The sequence below is a fragment of the Pelobates fuscus genome, chromosome 3, assembly GCF_036172605.1.
Source record: "Pelobates fuscus isolate aPelFus1 chromosome 3, aPelFus1.pri, whole genome shotgun sequence".
Lineage (NCBI taxonomy): Eukaryota > Metazoa > Chordata > Amphibia > Anura > Pelobatidae > Pelobates > Pelobates fuscus.
Genome location: NC_086319.1, coordinates 355,597,234 through 355,618,981, shown reverse-complemented (window position 1 = coordinate 355,618,981; position 21,748 = coordinate 355,597,234). Strand labels below are relative to the sequence as shown.

The 21,748-nt window shown below is 46.0% G+C and overlaps 6 protein-coding genes and 1 non-coding gene across 7 annotated transcripts; 3 read left to right on the top strand and 4 right to left on the bottom strand.

Annotated features, from left to right (window-relative positions):
* Nucleotides 1-491: 491 nt before the first annotated feature.
* Nucleotides 492-898, top strand: LOC134601271 (histone H4-like). The gene has a single exon (XM_063445744.1). It carries the CDS (start codon nucleotides 568-570, stop codon nucleotides 877-879), a length of 312 nt encoding a protein of 103 aa, XP_063301814.1. The 5' UTR covers nucleotides 492-567; the 3' UTR covers nucleotides 880-898.
* A 726-nt stretch (nucleotides 899-1,624) lies between these two features.
* On the bottom strand, nucleotides 1,625-2,023 carry LOC134601819 (putative histone H2B type 2-D). The gene has a single exon (XM_063446319.1). The coding sequence runs from the start codon at nucleotides 2,021-2,023 to the stop codon at nucleotides 1,625-1,627; it is 399 nt and encodes a 132-aa protein (XP_063302389.1).
* A 288-nt stretch (nucleotides 2,024-2,311) lies between these two features.
* Nucleotides 2,312-2,711, top strand: LOC134601270 (histone H2A type 1-like). The gene has a single exon (XM_063445743.1). The coding sequence runs from the start codon at nucleotides 2,319-2,321 to the stop codon at nucleotides 2,709-2,711; it is 393 nt and encodes a 130-aa protein (XP_063301813.1). The 5' UTR covers nucleotides 2,312-2,318.
* Nucleotides 2,712-3,140: 429 nt separating this feature from the next.
* LOC134601818 (histone H3-like) lies at nucleotides 3,141-3,589 on the bottom strand. The gene has a single exon (XM_063446318.1). The coding sequence runs from the start codon at nucleotides 3,549-3,551 to the stop codon at nucleotides 3,141-3,143; it is 411 nt and encodes a 136-aa protein (XP_063302388.1). The 5' UTR covers nucleotides 3,552-3,589.
* A 12,778-nt stretch (nucleotides 3,590-16,367) lies between these two features.
* On the bottom strand, nucleotides 16,368-16,903 carry LOC134603330 (histone H3). Its single transcript, XM_063449193.1, has one exon. It carries the CDS (start codon nucleotides 16,901-16,903, stop codon nucleotides 16,493-16,495), a length of 411 nt encoding a protein of 136 aa, XP_063305263.1. The 3' UTR covers nucleotides 16,368-16,492.
* A 914-nt stretch (nucleotides 16,904-17,817) lies between these two features.
* Nucleotides 17,818-18,420, bottom strand: LOC134601817 (histone H1B-like). The gene has a single exon (XM_063446316.1). It carries the CDS (start codon nucleotides 18,418-18,420, stop codon nucleotides 17,818-17,820), a length of 603 nt encoding a protein of 200 aa, XP_063302386.1.
* Nucleotides 18,421-20,338: 1,918 nt separating this feature from the next.
* On the top strand, nucleotides 20,339-20,431 carry TRNAI-UAU (transfer RNA isoleucine (anticodon UAU)). Its single transcript is given in 2 exon segments — nucleotides 20,339-20,376; nucleotides 20,396-20,431. It is a non-coding gene; the product is annotated as a tRNA-Ile (tRNA).
* Nucleotides 20,432-21,748: the final 1,317 nt, after the last annotated feature.

Below are 21,748 nucleotides of genomic sequence, written 5' to 3'. Positions count from 1 at the left end.
ACAATATGCAACCAGAATTTAGGTAGGATAAACAGTTTTTTTTCTACCGACTGTAATCTCCAACAACATCTGCTTGAGCTATACCTACTGCCGGGATTAATGATACAAAGACATGGTAAGACTGCATTCCTTTACTCGGAACAATATATAAGAAGATGTTGCCAACCAAAAACAAACATTTCTCTAGGCAAAGAGAGTCTGTTAAAGCTACATTCTAAGTATATGTGGTTTAAATACTATTACTAATACTACACATATTGTCCTTATGTTAGATCCGATGGCAGCAAGTACCGTTGTCATTGCTGGCGCTAGGAGTCACAATTTACAATCTGAGCAGTGATTTGGTATCTGCCCCTCACCCACGTGCTCTCACAGGAGAGTCTGTATATGGCTTTCGTTTTGAGCGCCAAAAGGACAATGAGTGGGCGTGGCTTCACTGCCAGCCACTCACTCTTTCGCCCTTCCTAGTTGTTGTGCAGTTCCCCATCAGGTCCGTCTGCACGCTATATAAAGCCTCGCTCGGGACTCGGGCTCTTCATTCGTCTGTGATCATTACAGAAGCAAGTCATGTCTGGAAGAGGCAAAGGCGGAAAGGGTCTCGGGAAAGGTGGCGCTAAACGTCACAGGAAGGTTCTCCGTGATAACATCCAGGGTATTACCAAGCCTGCAATTCGCCGTTTGGCTCGCAGAGGAGGTGTCAAGCGAATCTCCAGTCTCATCTATGAGGAAACCCGCGGAGTGCTCAAGGTCTTCTTGGAGAATGTCATCCGCGACGCTGTCACGTACACCGAGCATGCCAAGAGGAAGACTGTGACCGCCATGGATGTAGTCTACGCTCTTAAGCGCCAGGGCCGCACTCTTTATGGCTTCGGAGGTTAAAATTAAGCTGCACCCGGTTTCCGTGATCCTCTATAAAAGGCCCTTTTAAGGGCCACCCACCCAATCTTAATAGAGCTTTGTCTGTCACTGCACTGCCCGCTTTACATACTGTGTGTGTTAGCACGCTTTAATGCTGCTTTCCTCTTACTTGGTTACACTGGAGAGGGCACCCGCCGGTCACTGCACATCCTCTTTTCTGCCTTCACTGAGGGTTCGTGTAACCCGTTTGTAATACTCCGCAGTTCGTTGTAAAGAAGCCTTTAACCCCATCCGTTTTGTGTGCACGTACTCTGTGCTCTTTAACGGAACCCGCGGGAAGCACTAAGTGCGATCCATTGCCGCCACCTTGTGGTAATCTGTGGGATCCCCCCAGTGAAGCTGAGCAGAGAGAAGAGCATTTCCCTTGTGAGCACTTCAGGATTCATGATATTCTGATCGGAGACCAATAATGAATTGCACGTGTTTTCAGAGCTGGGGACAGCTCGTAATGTGACTATTTTGAGGCAAAAAAAGGTTTTAATGATTTAATTTAGTTAAAGCATCGTTGAACAGGCAGTTGGCAAATAGCGATTGGAGACAGACTAAGCCGTGCATGAATAGAGTAAGAGACATGATTTGTGTGTGTGACTTACTAGATAGAGAATTGGGAGACAGCATGGACACCTAATAATACTGGATGGTTTAGATGAGGAGGATTAAAGCTCTGAGACAGACCATGTGGGTGGCTCTTAAAAGAGCCTTTGTGTTAACAGAGCGGGGGAATAAGGCGATTACTTGGCGCTGGTGTACTTGGTGACAGCCTTGGTGCCCTTGGACACGGCGTGCTTTGCCAGCTCTCCGGGTAGCAGCAGGCGGTCTGGATCTCCCGGGAGGTGATGGTGGAGCGCTTGTTGTAGTGAGCCAGGCGCGAGGCTTCTCCTGCGATGCGCTCAAAGATATCATTAACAAAGGAGTTCATTATCCCCATGGCCTTGGAGGAGATACCGGTGTCGGGGTGGACCTGCTTCAGCACCTTGTACACGTAAATGGCATAGCTCTCCTTCCTGGTCTTCCTACGCTTCTTGCCATCTTTATTCTGGATCTTGGTCACGGCTTTTTTAGAGCCTTTCTTGGCGGCTGGTGCGGACTTGGCTAGATCAGGCATGATCAACGCTGATTGTTTGATAAGCAATGCTAGTCGGCTCCTCCGGTGGCTCTATTTATAGGTGGACCATGTAAATGAAGCTCTTTCGCTTTCTATGATCTGATTGGTCAATAATAGTGATGACGTAGGAAACGCATGTGTAATATTAGTTTCAGCTAATGATTGGTTCCCTGTACAACTCGTCTCTAATTGGCTGCTTGTAAAGCCATCCAATCACAGAGCAGAATGTGGTTATATATAGCCTGTGTTAGGGGGGAGGGCTTTCTATCTTCTAGTCAAACAATCTAGAGCTAACATGTCTGGCCGCGGAAAGCAAGGAGGAAAAACCCGGGCAAAGGCCAAGACTCGCTCATCCCGAGCTGGCCTTCAGTTCCCAGTTGGCAGAGTCCACCGTCTGCTGAGGAAGGGGAATTATGCACAGCGGGTGGGAGCCGGTGCCCCCGTCTATCTGGCTGCAGTGCTGGAGTACCTGACCGCTGAGATCCTGGAGCTGGCAGGAAATGCCGCCAGGGACAACAAGAAGACCCGCATCATTCCCCGCCATCTCCAGCTCGCTGTCCATAACGACGAAGAGCTCAACAAACTGCTGGGAGGAGTGACTATCGCCCAGGGAGGTGTCCTGCCCAACATCCAGGCTGTGCTTCTACCCAAGAAAACCGAGAGCCACAAGTCAAACAAGAGCAAGTAAAATCATACCCAAAGGCTCTTTTAAGAGCCACCCACTATATCCAAACTGAGCTCATTCTCTACCCCACCCCCACCCTTACAAAGCACCAGCAACCCTCAGGCTTCTTTCAACAACTAAAAGCTGAAGCCTGGGAAATCAAAATCTGTGTAGAAGACATCAGACCTCAGTCAGTTTCAATTACAAATAGTTTCGCTTTTAGGTCAATCTTTTCGAAGTACTAATGTTAAATGTGTAAAGGTAGGTGGGGCTGGAAAAATGCTCTAGAAATCATCTATAAATAATTGTAGTTTATTTTTATTTTTTTGGTCGCCCAAGATCGATTACTTTTGCCTTCAGTGGCAAAAAGAGGAAGTAATTGTGCTCTTTTTAAGTTCTTGTGGGTGGCTCTTAAAAGAGCCTTTGGGGTGTTTGTGTGAGCAGGTTAAAAGCTTAAGCTCTCTCTCCTCTGATCCTACGAGCCAGCTGGATGTCTTTAGGCATGATGGTGACCCTCTTGGCGTGGATGGCGCACAGGTTGGTATCCTCAAAGAGACCCACCAGGTAAGCCTCGCTAGCCTCTTGCAGAGCCATGACGGCAGAGCTCTGGAAGCGCAGATCGGTCTTAAAATCCTGAGCGATCTCACGGACAAGGCGCTGGAAGGGCAGCTTGCGGATGAGCAGCTCGGTGGACTTCTGATAACGGTGGATCTCCCTGAGAGCTACAGTCCCTGGCTGGTAACGGTGAAGCTTCTTCACTCCGCCGGTAGCTGGGGCGCTCTTCCTGGCAGCTTTGGTGGCTAGCTGCTTGCGGGGAGCTTTGCCTCCGGTGGATTTACGTGCTGTCTGCTTAGTTCTTGCCATCCTGTCTCAATCATAGAAACAAAGAATCGAGTGAACACAAAGCGCCACATCCTCCTAGTTATAGTATTAGGTGCACTCTGATTGGCTGCTCTCTGTGCGCATTTTGATTGGCCGAGATATTTAACCGATCCCAGGTTCAAAATGCGCGCCAAAATGTCCACCCTCAGTGATGTTCAGAGGCAGATATATTTCCGTTTTGACAAACTGCTATTACTAGCGCTCTGCATGCTGTTATGATTCCTTGAACTGTTCAGCGGGCACGCACAGGATAGCCCAATTGGCAGGAGGGAGACTAAAGCGGCCTCCCTGACATAGCATTAGTCCTACTCCCGCCTGCGGTTTGTGTGTCAGTGGGCGTTCATTATCGTCCGGTCAGGGCACTCTGTGGATAGGCTCTTAAATCTTCTCTCATTAGCGCTTCAACCAAAAAGAAGTAAAAATAAAAAGACTCCGTATAAAGGGCCACCAGGTGGCGACATTGCATTAAATATGCCATTGGACTAATCTGTTGAATTTGCAAGTGTACTTTTTGGGCAGGTCCCTATTGGTTCTGCTTACAGCAGGGTCTCAAAACTGCAAACAACAAACACTGGGGGCATCTACTTCCATTTAGAACACCGCCATACATTGTACTGGCACCTACCAACCATCCCCCCAGAAGCAGACATAATCGTGCTTTTACCTCCGTATTGCAGGCGTGTGTAGGCATTGGATGTGTCTACTGGCAGCGTTTTGGGCGATACTTGGACCACAGTCTAAGCTAGTCTGAACTAATGTTCCTCCTCCCCATCGCCAGTGGTCTTTGTGCCAGTTAATGAATGTGTGACCCCGCTGCTGACATAGCTCTGACAGGAGAAGGTGGTGGCTCTTAGAAGAGCCTTTGGAATGAAGGGGGATTATTTCTTCTTGGGAGCGGCCTTTTTAGCCTTTGCAGGACTCTTGGCGGCTTTGGGCTTGGCTGCCTTTTTAGCCGGGCTCTTCACTGCCTTCTTGGGCTTGGCGGTTTTGACTTTCTTCGGGCTTTTGGTGGCCTTTTTAGCTGAGGCGGCTACCTTCTTAGCTTTAACCGGTGACTTGGTGACTTTTTTCGTGACGGGCTTCTTGACTTTATCCGGTGCCTTTTTCTTGGCAGCCTTGTCTTTGCTTGTCTGATGCTGACCTCAAGCGATATGAGTCAGGTAAGGGGTGTCCCTTATATAGGGGAGTGAATTCATTTAAGCCCCTCCCACAAATACAGGCCAAACGGCCTTAATACATATACAAAACAGTGTTGGCTACCTCATCCTCCTCGTCCACCGCCACGGTCACCGCCTTCTCAACCTATGGGTCACTTAGTATAAGCTAGGTACACATTAGCAGAGGCTTGTGAAGGCCTTTTCTCCATGCATCAGGAGTTGAGCATTTCTCCATGCATCAGGACTGCAAGAAATGCACAGCAGGCCGCAAATGTTTCTTTAGTTATATGTCCCACTATTTTGTGGGGTTGAGCATTTCTCCATGCATCAGGACTGCAAGAAATGCATCGCAGGCCGCAAATGTTTATTTATTTGTATGTCCCAATATTTTGTGGGCTACCACAATAAAAAAAAAAAAAAAAACATAAAATACAGTGTTGGCTACCTCATCCTCCTCCTCCTCCACCGCCACAGTCACCGCCTCCTCAACCTATGGGTCACTTAGTATAAACTAGGTACACATTAGCAGAGGCTTGTGAAGGCCTTTTCTCCATGCATCAGGAGTTAGTTGAGCTCAGTTTGAACAATGAAAGAGAATACCCTGCACTCCAACCCTCTCTCAAATTGATAATTCTGTTGATCCTCCTGACAGCCATGCTTTAGATTTTGATTTATGTTCTTCCAAAGCTAAATTCAAAGATTCCATTTAGTGCTATTTAATGGCTCAGCTGTATTTTTAATTGTTATGTTATTTTAAGTGGTTTCCCTATCCACATTTGTTTGCAGAGCACTTGTCCTAATCTTACTCCCATTTTACTTCCTTTTACAGCTCTCTAGCCCTTTCCAGAAGGTTTTTAGAGGCATTTTTGTGGTTAAAAGTTCGGTTCCCCATTGACTTCAATGGGGTTCGAGTTCAGGGTCAAGTTCGACACCGAACTCTGACTTTTTTTGTCAAAGTTCGACCGAACCCGCTGGACCCGAACATCCAGGTGTCTGCTCAACTCTAGTTCTGTGTATAAAAGACCAGCTTGTCCCATTAAACTTTATCATTGTCCCAACATCAAGTGTTATCTGTTGTATGGGTGGAATACGGGCTATAACACATAACAGTTGTTTCTGGGGCTTTTTGTGTTCAACTTTCTGTGTCCGGGAGATAATTAGTTTAACCGACAGCTGACAGTGATCTCCTAAACACAAAGACGCGTAGGCGGGCTTATGTTACTTTGAATGGAGACCCCTGCTGGGGGGCTGTGTATAAATTCAGTGTACCTTGCCCTAATAAAACAATTATTCTTCACCCATCACAAAGTCTCAACTAGTGTTTGGGTACGATAGCGGTATCCTTAGCAGGAGGGTATTATCACTCTGGAGCTATTCACAACTGTGAAAGGGACTACCTATGCCGAAAGTAACCCACCTTCTCGAGGGTTTACTGCCACAACCGCCACACAATCCGAGACAGTTACCCTTGGGAACAGCCCGTTCAACTTGTCCACTATTTTGCACTATCCTCCTGATTTAGAAACTGAGTGTCTGGATACTTTGTTTAACCATTCACATTGTTGTATATGTGTATACGTTATATGTTGTTTTTGACACTATGACCATAGAAACATAGAATGTGGCGGCGGATGATGAACCATCTAATTTTCTAAATACTTTCAATAGTCACTTGCCTTATCTTATAACTAGGATAGCCTTCTGCCTTATCCACGCATGCTTAAACTCCTTTACTGTGTTAACCTCTACCACTTCAGCTGGAAGGTGGTTATATGCATCCACTACCCTCTCAGTAAAGTTATACTTGCTGATATTATTTTTAAACCTTTGCCCCTCTAATTTAAGACTTTATTTATGTGACGGACCGCCTGGCACCCCGACTGGGTTCCTCTGTCAATCGCTGCTTCCTAGTAGCCTGGAGTACTATAAGAACTGCACCAGACACCATAAGCACCGTAGCCCCTTAGCCGCCGTAGCTTGGCTGGGGTCTCGCTCTCCTCCACCCACCCTAGAACCAAACCCAGGATCCAGCTTCCAGTGGGTGGACCTCTCCTACTCCAGAGAGTCTAGCAGGTATAGCTGTGTAGCTCTTACAAGAGCTAGTGATTATACCCAGTATAGCAATCAGAAGCAGGTATAGCTGTTACCTACAATCACGAAATGAAGCTGCGTGTTGAGGGTGAAGTGAACTGATTTTAATGGGACCACGCTTGACCTTTTATGACAATCCCCACGCAAGCGGCACTCCCTCCTGGACCTGAGAGTAAACCACAGTAGAAACAAATACAACATCACATTGGTTTTCAGATCCAGGACACTCTTATACAAACTACGTCAATCCCTCCTCTGTACCTGGGAGATAATTGAGTCAAGTACTATATTTATTGTATTTTTGTAGTTATATCCCCTGATAGCCCCGATCTGGGTGAACAACATATCCAAAAATCACCCAGATCGGTTCAGGGGTTCAGGAATTTCCTGGAAGTCATAGTTATGGCCGACAGCACGCATGGTCCCATGCCCAAAACAGTTTCATAGAATCACGGTTGAGTGTCGCTGGGGACCGTCTGGGAACCGTAAAGTTTTCACGCCCAAAATAGTTCCAGGGCATTCGCGGCTAAGTCCCCCTGAAGTCTATTCGCGGTTTTGGTCCATGCAAACAGCCGCCAGTGAGCTAGCATACAGTTATATAGAAAGTGCCAAACCAGGGGTAATAAAATCTGGGTGTTTACAGTCGCTGACCTAGACCATGCAGGCCCCTCCAAAAGCCCATGGCGATGTTCTGTTCACCACAATGTATTTAAATGTTTCCAGTCACCAGCTGATTTAGTATGAGAGAAGAGAGAGAGTTGTATTTATTGTCATAGACCTTTCATATCTATAGTTTTACTGACTACTGGTATTACACCTTCTCATGGGTAACACGGTCTCTTAGTGTCCCTTGGTCACCACTTCTCTAATCCTTCACTGGTCCTGGATTCAGCTACAGCATACAGTGATTATAGCCCTCTGGAACATTGTAAAATCCCCAATATAGTGGACAATTATTATTATTATTATTATTATTGCCATTTATATAGCGCCAACAGATTCCGTAGCTCTTTACAATATCATGAGAGGGGATTTAACTATAAATAGGACAATTACAAATAAACTTACAGGAACAATAGGTTGAAGAGGACCCAGCTCAATCGAGCTTACATTCTATAGGAGGTGGGGTGTAAAACAAGACCAGTTGTATTCGGTTAAAGAAAACCCTGGTGTCTTGGACATAATTAGGTCAAGACATGATAATTTATTTTGGTGCTGGACACCAAGACACATTTTTAATGCCTTTTATATAAGCTTATTAAACACAATGGTTTTCATTCAGTTCAACATTTTAAAAATAACTGAGCACACAAGTCACGGCTTCTGTGACATACCTATACTTAAAGGCCATTATATTTAGACTGCAGAAAAACTGCAGGACAGCCACCTAAAGCTATTTAGTGTAATGAGTGTCTGTAACTGTATGCGAGACAGGATAGCAGTATGTTGTTCTATAGTGGCCTCTAGTGGTGCCTTCGGAAAATAACAATTCAGCCTTTTAACAAAAGGAGTGATACATAATTTTATTAAGACACGGAGGCTCCTATTATGCTGCACTCTTTCTTTATTTCCCTCAGCAGCAAAGAAAAAAACTTTATAAATATAACAGTAGTAACATTAACAGTCTTAGGTGTATTCTTCCTAGTAACCGGAACAGCCAATCAGGAACAGCCAATCAGGTTCCACTTCTCCAGCATAATAGGCTCTGTCAGCCAATCCTGTTCCTCTTTCTTTGCTGCTCCCTCAGTTAAGTATACCTGATCCCTCAGCTCCTTAACTGTGGGATTATTATATCATTATTATATCATTATTATTATCATTTTACTATTATTAATTATTATTATTAGTACTATTATTATTATTACTACTATTAGTATTATACCGTTATTGTATTTTACTGTTATTTGAATTCATTTATTGATTTATTCTAATTTCGCTATATTTTCTTGCCTTTAATCCTCCCCGCGGTCCAGCCCGTTCCCAGAGCCTAATTTAACGAGCGGCTCGGGGACGCCGGCTGGAACCGCATTCGGCGCTTCGCGCCCTCCCTTCATTACTGGCGCCGTGAGCGGCCGCCATCCGCGGAGCTCACAGAGCTCAAATGCCGGTTCCCTGCTCGCGGCGCTGGAGTGTGTACACTTTGTAGTGGTCACACATTCGCCGCGAGCACAACTTACCGGCTAAATCCCCCTATTTTTTCCATTTCTGCCGCCCGCGGCGGCCATTTTCTTTGCCTTCCCGCGCTCACACACAGCTCCACCCCCAACGTCCGGACTTCGGAGTTGGGTTAAAGCTGTAGTGGCGGTCGGACGGCTCTTTGCTCCCTCCTTGCTATTTCCTACTTATTACCTGTGAATCTTCAATTTTGGTCAGACAATTACTGCTGTTAGTTTAAAGTTTATGTGAGTAATTCATATTTTGTTCTTAAAGGTATATTGTTTTCCTTTGGGTTAATCAATCCATTTTAGTTTCAGCTCAAATATTATTAGTACTACCAGTGTCATACTAAGCATGCCTGGTGAGAAAGATTTACCCACCCCTTCTGGGTCCCTTGTCACCAAACCAGGGAGTGTTACATCACCCTCAGGGGTATCTGAAATTGGAGCGGCTAACCCCGCTGATTTTGCTCCCACTGCTGATATGCAGTCTCTGATTGACGACACTATGTCTCACGTTATGACTAAGGCCCTCACATCGGCCATGGGATTGATGTCTGAATCTTTCTCGCAGACTCTTACACAGGCTCTGCTTGAGGCACAGAAATCGGCTCAGCCGACCGTTACCCAGGCCTTGCCAGTAGTGGTCCCTTCACAACCTCACACTGGCCGTAAGGCCACTGCAAAAACCAAACACTCTTCAATCTCACAGATGGACAGCTACAAACCTGTCACAGATGGCGCGCCTAATATACCACGCAAAAGAGCCACTAGCCGGGCAAAATCGGCTAGGTTATGGAAACGGGCAAAAGCCCAACTAGATTCTGAGTCAGATCTCAGCGAGATTGAAGAGGAAAACTGCATGGATACTGAGGATCTATCAGATCCCGAATCCGATGATATGGTCGAGGACCATGGCCTCAGAGAACATAATACGCCTCCATCTGAATCGTTTGACATGGAGCTTAAGGTCCCAGACGATGCAAACAAATTAGTTGACCCCTATGGGGAACCCCTGTTCGACCCCGATGACCTACGTCATCCAAGGTCAGCAGACTGGTCCCCTTCGGCCCATGTGGCCAAATACGTTGCATCAAGGACTCGCAAGCCTTTAAATAAGGCAACACGCAATAAGCTACGGGCAGAATGCCCACGCCCTACTGTCCCGGACGAGGCCTGCAGAACACCTGCAGTAGACCCAAAAATCGTCCAATTCCTGGGCAAGACTGGCTGGAAGCCTAATAAGGGCCTTGATTTCTCCCTGCGCAATTGCCAGGATAAATTACTGGATATATTGGGCCCAGCAACCAAAATTTTTGATATGGTCGAAAACGACCAAGACTTAGATCGTACCGCCATAAGTGGTTGGATTCAAAGAGTAATATGCCTGATCGGCAATGCCAACTGTGCGATAGCCACAGAGCGTTGCAAGGCGATCTTATTAAAGATAGAGCCAAAATTGGTAAATATGGCTATTACCGAGCCGGGCACCCAGGCCCGTGGTCTCCTGTTCGGAGACAATTTTGTCAAGGAGCTTGGCTCCTTTGTACATACTTTTACTGCCCTAGACAAGGCGCAATCAAACATGCGCAGAGTTTTCCACCCTAAGGTTTTTGGTGGGGCCGGAAGAGCCAGGAGCCGTCTGTCCGGCCGTGTTAACAGGGGTTCATTCCGACAGAACCGAGGCTCCTACTCTGGACAAACCTCCTTCACGGAGCACCGCAACACCCCGGCCTTCTTCCCACAACGTGGGCGGCCATGGGTTGCTCGTGGATCACGTGGCACCAGACCAAGCAGACGACCTTATGGTAAGTCATCTCCTACTTCCTTCTTCCCTAGGGGCAGTGGGGGGCAGACTCCGACATTTTTTCCATGTATGGTCACACATTTCTTCAGATGCCTGGGTATTGAACACAATAAGAGGGTATTCCTTAGAGTTCCTGTCACTCCCAGTACAAATCTCCCCGCCACGGGGAATGTTATTCTCCCAACAAGACGCCTCTCTTGTTTCCAAGGAGGTCTCAGAATTGGCACACAAACAAGCCATCTTAGAGATCCCTATGACTACCCCAGGCTATGTGAGCAACCTATTCTTAGTTGCCAAGAAAGGCGGCGGCGTCCGCCCAGTGATAAACTTGAAACAGCTCAACACTTTTATTGCCTACAACCATTTCAAAATGGAAGGCATACACTGCCTCTGAGATCTCCTCCAACCATCAGACTGGATGGTCAAGTTAGACCTACAGGACGCCTACCTCACTATACCAATCGCACGTCAACACCAAAACTTCCTCCAATTCATATGGCAAGGAAGAAAATGGAGATTCGCCTGCCTCCCATTCGGTCTATCCTCAGCCCCATGGTGTTTCACAAAGCTCCTGAAACCCGTGGTGGCTCTACTTCGAAGTCGAGGGGTTCGTCTAATAATCTACTTAGACGACATCCTCATCATGGGTCAATCCAACCACATTATCAAGACCCATCTGACGTGGACTCAGAATCTCTTGCAGAACCTGGGTTTCCTTATCAATGGGAAAAAGTCCATCCTGACCCCTACACAACGCATAGAGTTCTTGGGACTCGTAGTGGACTCTACTCTACAGACACTACACTTGCCGACTGCGAAATTGGCCACCATAAAGAAGGAAATCAGACGCACTCTGAAGATTCCCCTGATCTCCCTAAAACAATTGGCGAGAGTGATTGGTCTCTTGGCGGCCTCCATCCAGGCCATCTTCCCGGGCCCTCTACACTATCGAGCGCTACAGCGCCTACAAGCCTCTCATCTGAGAGACGGGTCCTCATACGCGGACATGATCTCTCTGGACACAGAGGCAAAAACAGAACTCAGATGGTGGCTCTCCCATATGGAAGCATGGAATGGCCGGGCCATTTTCGGCACCACACCAGACATAGTAATAGAATCCGATGCGAGCTTGCACGGTTGGGGTGCGCGCTGTGGCAATATCTCTACAGGTGGCAGATGGTCCGAAATGGAATCTACGCTTCACATCAATTGCCTAGAACTCCTGGCCGGTTCTTTTGCAATCCGCAGTTTCTCAACGACTCAAGCCCGATGTGCCATCTTATTGAAAATGGACAACATATCGGCAGTCCGTTATATAAATCACTTGGGCGGGACGAAATCCAAGGTCCTGGCGAATCTGGCACGAGACTTTTGGCAGTTCTGCCTGGCACAGGGCATCTCGGTCACAGCGGAGTACATCCCGGGCCTCTGCAATACAACGGCGGATTGGTACTCAAGACACCTCAGGGATTCCAGCGATTGGCAATTGGATCCCAGGGTCTTTCAAGACATCCAATCCCTATGGGGCCCTCTGGACAAGGACTTGTTCGCCTCCCGTTTGAACAAACAACTCCCCAGATTTTTCAGTTGGAAACCAGACCCAGAAGCACTGGCAACAGATGCATTTACCCAAGACTGGTCCTACACAAGGAACTACGCGTTTCCTCCCTTTGCGTTGATCCCCCGATGCCTAATACACCTACGGCAACAGATGGGAACGACAGTGCTCGTGGCACCATTATGGCCGTCTCAACCATGGTTTCCTTCTCTGTTGGAAATGGCGGTAGACATACCCCGCACGCTCCCACACTTCAACTATCTTCTCCAAGACCCGGACGGGTCCCCTCACCCCCTGATTCAACAGGAATTACTGCATCTCACGGCATGGCTGGTTTCCGGGAACCCTACTCAATCGAAGGGGTTTCGGAATCAACTCTCCAACTTCTCGAGAGCGCATGGGCACCTGGCACGAGACAAGCTTATAAATCTGCTTGGAGCAAATGGCACAATTGGAGCATGGAACGGAACCTGGATCCCATATCGGCTCCTCTGAATTCGATCCTGCAGTTCTTAACTGCATTATTTGAAAACGGCAAAGCATACCGTACGGTAAACCTCTACAGATCGGCCATTTCGGCCGCACACCAAGGCATCAATGGCGCACCGATAGGACGCCACCCATTGGTATGCCGTCTCATACGCGGCATCAGATTTGCACGACCCCCGCTACCACGCTATTCAGTGCTATGGGACGTCTCCACTATCCTTCTTTTCCTCGAATCTTGGCCGGATAATGCATCACTATCGTTGAAACAACTGTCGGCAAAACTGGTCATGCTCCTATGCCTCATATCCTGCAAAAGGGTCTCAGAGGTTAGAGCGTTAGACATCACCGCACGGTCCTACACGCCAGAAGGGGTCACTTTTGATATATCACGGAGAACAAAAAGCTCGACAAAGAGAGTGACATACCCAGCCTTTCCTGACAAGCCTCTCTTATGCCCGGTTAAATGCCTACAACTCTACGAAATGCGCACCATGACGTTGCGAGACCCAAATAAACATGAACTCTTCATCTCTTTCCAAAGACCACACCTACCGGTGTCTACCACAACCCTGGCCCGCTGGGTCAAATGGATCATGACTACGGCAGGAATTGACACCTCCATATTTTCTCCTCACTCCATAAGAGGAGCAATGGCTTCCAAGGCCTCTTCCATGGGTTGTCGCCTGGAAGACATTTTGAAAGCGGCCGACTGGTCCTCAGAAACCACCTTCCGTGATTTCTACTTCAAACCAATACAACACTTCGCAGGAACGGTAGTTTCTCAGCTTTAAACCAGCATAATAGGAGCCTCCGTGTCTTAATAAAATTCAAGGATTTTACTATTACCATGACGTAAAGTCATGATTTTATTAATGACACGGAGGCGAGTATTATCCCTCCCTCCCACCCGGCGACGGTGGAAAGGTAGACGGGAGTTGGGTAAGTTGACCTACGGTAAGTCATTTTAACAGACTATTAAATTACAGTTATACTTGCAACCAGATGAATCTTCACTATGATAGTCTTTGTCTATACGTTCACCAGTAGGTACAGATTAAATAATATCCCCTTGGACTAACATTGACCAAACACTAGCTCAAATACCTATGATTATGCATACACCCAGTTTGATGCTAAGGTATTACCATATTTCTCCTCTTTTACAGCGTAATCTAACCTACATCGAAAGGGAAAACTCCTTCCTGTACAGTTTCATGTTCGGTTGGACACTTTACTACTTCGGGACTGCAAATAAAGAGGAACAGGATTGGCTGACAGAGCCTATTATGCTGGAGAAGTGGAACCTGATTGGCTGTTCCTGATTGGCTGTTCCGGTTACTAGGAAGAATACACCTAAGACTGTTAATGTTACTACTGTTATATTTATAAAGTTTTTTTCTTTGCTGCTGAGGGAAATAAAGAAAGAGTGCAGCATAATACTCGCCTCCGTGTCATTAATAAAATCATGACTTTACGTCATGGTAATAGTAAAATCCTTGAATTTTTGTACCAAGATTTTTATCATTTTTGCACCTTTACTAATCAATAAGTGTTTATTATTATTATTATTTATAATAATATACACTTCATACTGCTATCCTCTCTTTTTCCAATTCCAGGTATAGAATAAATTGTGATATTATATGAATAAATAGCAAATTGATACTCAACACATTGCAAATTGTTTTTTTTTCAACTATTTATGTTTTTTTTAAATCGAAAGTTATGTTGTAGAGAACACCAGTATTTGATTTCCTATCTTATTTTGTTGTTAGAACCGATGGGAGGAAGCACCGTTGTCAGGGCTGGCGCCAGGAGTAATAATTTACAAACTGACCAATGATTCCGTTTCTGCCCCTCCCCCACGTGTTCTCAGAGGAGAGTCTGTAAGGCTTTCGTGTTGAGCGCCAAGAGAACAATGAGTGGGGTGACTTACACCCTAACCACGCCCTCTATCGCACAGCCTACTTGTTGTGCAGTTCCCCATCAGGTCGTACTCACGCTATATAAAGCCTTGCTCGGAGCTCATGTTCTTCATTCGTCTGTGATCGTCATAGAAGAGAACCATGTCTGGCAGAGGTAAAGGCGGAAAGGGACTCGGGAAAGGCGGCGCTAAGCGGCACAGGAAGGTCCTGCGTGACAACATCCAGGGCATTACCAAGCCTGCAATCCGCCGCCTGGCTCGCAGGGGAGGAGTGAAACGTATCTCCGGCCTCATCTACGAAGAGACTCGCGGGGTGCTGAAGGTCTTCCTGGAGAATGTTATCCGAGACGCCGTCACCTACACCGAGCATGCCAAGAGGAAGACTGTGACCGCCATGGACGTAGTCTATGCCCTTAAACGCCAGGGCCGCACTCTCTATGGCTTCGGAGGTTAACCATCATCTCATCCTCCTTTCTTGTGATCTCCCATCAAAGGCCCTTTTCAGGGCCACCCACCATTTCCTAATAGAGCTGTGTCTGTCACTGCCCGCGTTGGATGCTCTGTGTGCTAGTTAAAGCCGGCTTCCTTTCTCTTTATTACATTGGCGGTCACTGTGGACAGGATAATGTTAAACTCCTGTTTATTACTGGCTCTAAGAACCGTCATGTTAACCAGTTTTAATAAACCGCAGGACTTTATTACGAAACCTTTCCACCCCAGCAGTGCGATGTGCAGGTCCTGTGTGCTCTAAGGCAGAACCTGAGGAAAACAAAACACGGAGTGCGGACTAATGTCGCCACCTTGTGTCAATTTGAGGAATTTCCCCTGTGAAGCTGAGCCAGAGAGAAGCGCGATTTCCCGGTGATTAGTTATTGTTCCCTGAGGATCGGTCTCCTCCCAGTCGGCGAGTCCATCGTCTGCTGAGGAAGGGGAATTATGCAGAGCGGGTGGGAGCCGGTGCCCCCGTCTATCTGGCTGCAGTGCTGGAGTACCTGACCGCTGAGATCCTGGAGCTGGCAGGCAATGCCGCCAGAGATAACAAGAAAACCCGCATCATTCCCCGCCATCTCCAGCTTGCTGTCCGTAACGATGAAGAGCTCAACAAACTGCTGGGAGGAGTGACTATCGCACAGGGAGGTGTCCTGCCCAACATCCAGGCTGTGCTGCTGCCCAAGAAAACCGAGAGCCACAAGTCAAAGAGCAAGTAAAGCATCAAACACAGATTCTTCATACCCAAAGGCTCTTTTAAGAGCCACCCACTATTTCCTAACTGAGCTGAATGATCTTACCACTGACTCTGCACCATTAAAAAAAAAAAATATATATATATATATATATATAAAATCTATCATCCGTTTCAGGCTGGTTTCAACCACTGAGAAATACTGTGTAATCTAGTTGGAAGAGACGGCATGGGAGGTTATTTAATAGAATTTAAGATTCTAAACTTGGGGGCGGATAGGTTGCCAGTGCAGCTGCTGATTTATTTTTAAGCAAATTTTACATTTGAATTCCGTGCTTGCTATTCTTCCCTTAGAGGGTTATTCACTAAATAGCTCCAAGTCAGCTATTGCTTCCGTCCGAGTAACTGAAAGCACTCATGGCATTTCCTGTGTTTAGGATTATATTCACACAGGTGTAAAAGGGCTACGTGGAGGGGGAAGGATTTAGGCTCATTCGAGTGCAGATTTGGTGGCTCTTAAAAGAGCCTTTGTGGTGTTTGTGTGAGCAGGTTAAAAGTTTAAGCTCTCTCTCCTCGGATCCTACGGGCCAGCTGGATGTCTTTGGGCATGATGGTGACCCTCTTGGCGTGGATGGCGCACAGGTTGGTATCCTCAAAGAGACCCACCAGGTAAGCCTCGCTAGCCTCTTGCAGAGCCATGACAGCAGAGCTCTGGAAGCGCAGATCAGTCTTGAAATCCTGAGCGATCTCACGGACAAGACGCTGGAAGGGCAGCTTGCGGATAAGTAGCTCAGTGGATTTCTGATAACGGCGGATCTCCCGGAGAGCCACAGTTCCCGGCCGGTAACGGTGAGGCTTCTTCACTCCGCCGGTAGCTGGAGCGCTCTTTCTGGCAGCTTTGGTGGCTAGCTGCTTGCGGGGAGCCTTGCCTCCGGTGGATTTACGGGCGGTCTGCTTAGTTCTGGCCATATCTTCGCAATCACAGAAAGGAAAATCGAATGAGGACAAAGGGCCACAGCCTTCTATTTATAGGTCGCAGGGCGCATTCTGATTGGCCCGTTCTCTGTACTCATTCTGATTGGCCCGTTCTCTTTACTCATTTTGATTCGCTGCTTTTTGTCCGCATTCTGATTGGACGACAAAATTAACCGTTCCTGAGTTCAAACTGGGCGCCAAAATTTCCATCCTCACAGATTATAGAGACGGAACTAGATCTGCTTTTATATAAGTGGTACTATTAGCGCTCTATCCGCTGCAGAGATTCATTAAACTATTCCGCGATTAGGGAGAAGGGAGATTAAAGCGGACTCCCTGACATATCATCAGTCCTACTCCTGCGTGTTTGTAGATTTGTGTCAGTGGGCGTTCATTATGGGCCGGGCCGGGCCGGTCCCTCTGTTTATGGCTCTTACAGCTTTGCGTTTCAGCATAAAGTGACTTCTTACAATAGGCCGCTAGATGGCGACATTGCATTAAATATTCCAGTGGAAAACACCGTTGCTTGGGGGAAATGTACTTTTATTACAAGTCTCCAAACTGAGACGGGGAGTATCTAATTCCTTTCAGAACTCAGTCACACATTGTAATGGCACCAACAGCAACAGCTTGATAGATACTCCTAAATCTGTATTGTAGGCAATGGATGTGTTTACAAAACTAAACCTATTTTGTACTGGCAGCGATAGCTGAACAATCTAAAGTGGAACGTCCGAGCATTCCATTCCTAATCTAAACGAATATCCCCTTCCTCAACATACAGCGTGTAAAAGCGAATACACTCAAAACCCACGATTCCCCTGTGGTCATAGCTCTGAAAGGACAAGGTGGTGGCTCTTAGAAGAGCCTTTGGGGGTTTTCTAAAAAGTAAAATACACAAGCAGTTCTTATTTCTTCTTGGGAGCTGCCTTTTTAGCCTTTGCTGGACTCTTAGCGGCTTTGGACTTGGCTGCCTTTTTAGCCGGACTCTTCACTGCCTTCTTGGGCTTGGCGGCTTTGACTTTCTTGGGGCTCTTGGTGGCTTTTTTAGCCGAGACTGCCGGCTTCTTGGCCTTCTTCGCGGCTACCTTCTTGGCTTTAGCCGGAGACTTTGAGGCTTTCTTTGGGGCGGGCTTCTTGACTTTAGCCGGTGCCTTCTTGGGTTTTGCAGCCTTGTCTTTGCTCTCCGCCTGCTTCTTGTTGAGCTTGAAGGAGCCGGAGGCTCCGCTACCTTTGACCTGGACGAGAGTCTCTTTAGTCACCAAGCCCTTGAGAGCCAGCTTGAGGCGGCTGTTATTCTTCTCCACATCGTAACCAGCGGCGGTCAAAGCCTTCTTCAGGGCTGCCAGGGACACCCCGCTGCGCTCTTTAGAGGCAGACACAGCTTTAACAAGGAGTTCGGATACGCTGGGACCGGACGGCTTGGCGGCTTTCTTGGCGCTGGATGCCTTCTTGGGCTGCTTCTTCTTGGAGTCGATTTCAACCACAGGAGCGGCAGCAGTTTCAGCCATTTCTCTTTTTCTCTGAGATTAGACGATAATAAGAACTAAACCTTGGCCTGTGCCAGTCTCTCTTATATAGCTCCAACTGACACCCGATTGGCTGTTCAGCACCATTTCTGATTGGCTCAAACTGACAGACTCAGCTCCCCGCACTCTCTCCCATCTCCTGCTTCACATCGCTCTCTGCTCTGGCTCTGTGTTTCCTGCTCTGTAAAACTTATGTTTTATGTTAAATGTGGCCACTAAAATTGGCGCATTTTCCCCTGAAATGCACGAAGACACCGCATTTGACCTTCCATATGAATTGCTTGGCTGCTGCCTGTTAAGAGATCATAATTCACTCAGTGAAAGTTTGCAGAAACCAAATGGAGTCTGCTCGATTCATTTCAGACCTCTGACTTTATATACATTTAAAATACAATACGGTAAATGTTTTACCGCTCAATGTCATGCAAGATAAAGAAGGCCCCCCTGAGGATGTAATGTGAGGATTAAAGTGTTAGGAAGACCAGAGCAGGATAATGTGTTTCTCTTATTCTTTCACACAGTTAACACAGGCAGCAGTGATTCTTGCTGGTGCTATCTCCAACTGCCTTCATACATATTTAGTTGTCTGTTCCAGTTGTGGATAATCAATTACATTTGTATGTCTATTAAATAACATTAACCGTGTTCATCAGTTGTAATACATTTGATTGTTAGAATGGTTTCTACTCAGTGATATAAGAGGAGCAACAGGGAGGGAGCAGTGTAGCTGAAAGAGGACAAACAGCAACAATCTGTCTCTTGCCTTTTATTATAAGGAGGCCAGTAACAAGCCCCAAACCCAAAATGTTACTATTTAACAATTATTATTTTTTGGTTAGCCATTGCTTCTTTCGAATTAACCCCTTAAGGACCAAACTTTTGGAATAAAAGGGAATCAAGACATGTCACACATGTCATGTGTCCTTAAGGGGTTAAACTTCACTCCTTATCTCTCGTTTGATCAATCTTTTCACCTTGGACACATTTCTTTTTTTGTCTTCTGATTGTATGATATGCTAATTTGTTTAATCTCAGATGGTCAGATACTTGTCTCTTCTCTGTAAACTTCATGCACATTCAGTCCCCCCATTAGATTTGTAGCTCCCATAAATGTAGGATTTTATTAGAGAGCCCCAGAAGGATAATGGTTATCACAATTTACAGTGTTAAGGCAGCAGGTTTCTCAGATTGGATGAGATTACTCATTCTAAAATAAATACATTTAAACCGGTATATAAAATGTAACAGGGGCAGAAATGGAACCCAGATCAACATTTTACAGGGGAGTGAGGTTCCCCAATACACCACCAATGAAGCTTCAATTCAAATGTTTGAAATAAGGAATGTAATGCAATCATGTTTCTTATAGTACAAGTAAATATAAACGCTCTTAAATTAATCGCATGAACAAATATTTTTGTGATGCCAACTTTACACTTAAAATTATTCAAAATTAAAAGTTATGTGCTCCCTGAATTCTGTAAACGAGATATTAATTCAGAGAAACAATGAGTTGTAGTTCAGATACAGCTAGTGGAGTTTGAGATGCATTGCCTGCAGTAAGGGATGTTAAATTTTCTTGCAAAACAAACCCATGATCTATTGAAGTGTAGGATAAGAGCATAAGACTGAAGGTCAGCACTACCAAGGAAGTTTCTGAAAATTGGCTCACTCACAACTTGGGGGCAGTTCAGTGCTGCTTAAAGTAACGTGATTTTGATGGATGGGTCTTTAATAATGGTCTTGTCGAGTAATGCCATATTTACACAGATATCTTAAAGACAAACTTTGATTCTTGACTCTTGTTTTTTCTCCCTATTACACTACTTCCAGAAAACCAACAGAATGATCCCTAAAACTGGCGCAGAAATATTTATGAAGAAAGAATTCAGGTATATGTGCTCCAGTGGCGCAATCGGTTAGCGCGCGGTACTTATATGACAGTATCTGATGAGCAATGCCGAGGTTGTGAGTTCGAGCCTCACCTGGAGCACATTTTTAATATTGATATTGGCAACTATTAACTACCTAAAAAGGCGAAATAAGTGTTCACAATATCGAAGATAAACAATATATATGAGATGTATAGTTGTATACATAAATATTGTCATTTATGTATTTATTCTTTAACCCCTTAAAGGACCACTCTAGGCACCCAGACCACTTCAGATTAATGAGGTGGTCTGGGTGCCAGGTCCTTCTAGGGTTAACCCATGTTTTCATAAACATAGCAGTTTCAGAGAAACTGCTATGTTTATGAATGGGTTAAGCCTTCCCCCTATGTCCTCTAGTGGCTGTCTCATTGACAGCCGCTAGAGGCGCTTGCGTGATTCTCACTGTGATTTTCACAGTGAGAGCACGCCAGCGTCCATAGGAAAGCATTATGAATGCTTTCCTATGTGACCGGCTGAATGCGCGCGCAGCTCTTGCCGCGCGTGCGCATTCAGCCGACGGGGAGGAGAAGAGGCGGATCGGAGGAGGAGTGCAGGAGGAGAGCTCTCCGCCCAGCGCTGGAAAAAGGTAAGATTTAACCCCTTTCCCCTTTCCAGAGCCAGGCGGGAGGGGGTCCCTGAGGGTGGGGGCACCCTCAGGGCACTCTAGTGCCAGGAAAACGAGTATGTTTTCCTGGCACTAGAGTGGTCCTTTAACACCGCAGCCAAATGTACAAGTTGTGAACGAAACAAAACCTGGCATTTGCGCTAAATGTCTGTCCAACCGTAATTCACTTCTTTCATATTAAATGCACCCCCCCCCATTGTTATATATCATTTTATTCAGGGGAAACAGGGCTTTCATTTAATATCAAATATTTAGCTGTGAAACATAATTTAATATGAAAAAAGGGGAGAAAATAAGATTTTTTTTTTATTTTTTTAGTTCTACATGACATTTTAACTGTCAATGTCATAATACTGTTTGCTTTTACTGCAATACACATATTTGTATTCAGCAAAGTCTCACGTGTAAAACATAAAATACACATATTTGTATTCAGCAAAGTCTCACGTGTAAAACAGTACCCCCTATGTACAGGTTTTATGGTGTTTTTGGGAAGTTACAGGGTCAAATATAGCATGTTACATTTGAAATTGAAATTCGCCAGATTGGTTACGTTGCCTTTGAGACTGTATAGTAGCCCAGGAAATGAATTTACATCCATAATGGCATACCATTTGCAATAGTAGACGACCCAAGGTATTGCAAATGGGGTATGTCCAGTTTTTTTTAGTAGCCATTTGGTCACAAACACTGGCCAAAGTTAGCGTTAGTATTTGTTTGTGTGTGAAAAATGCAAAAGACGCCAATTTTG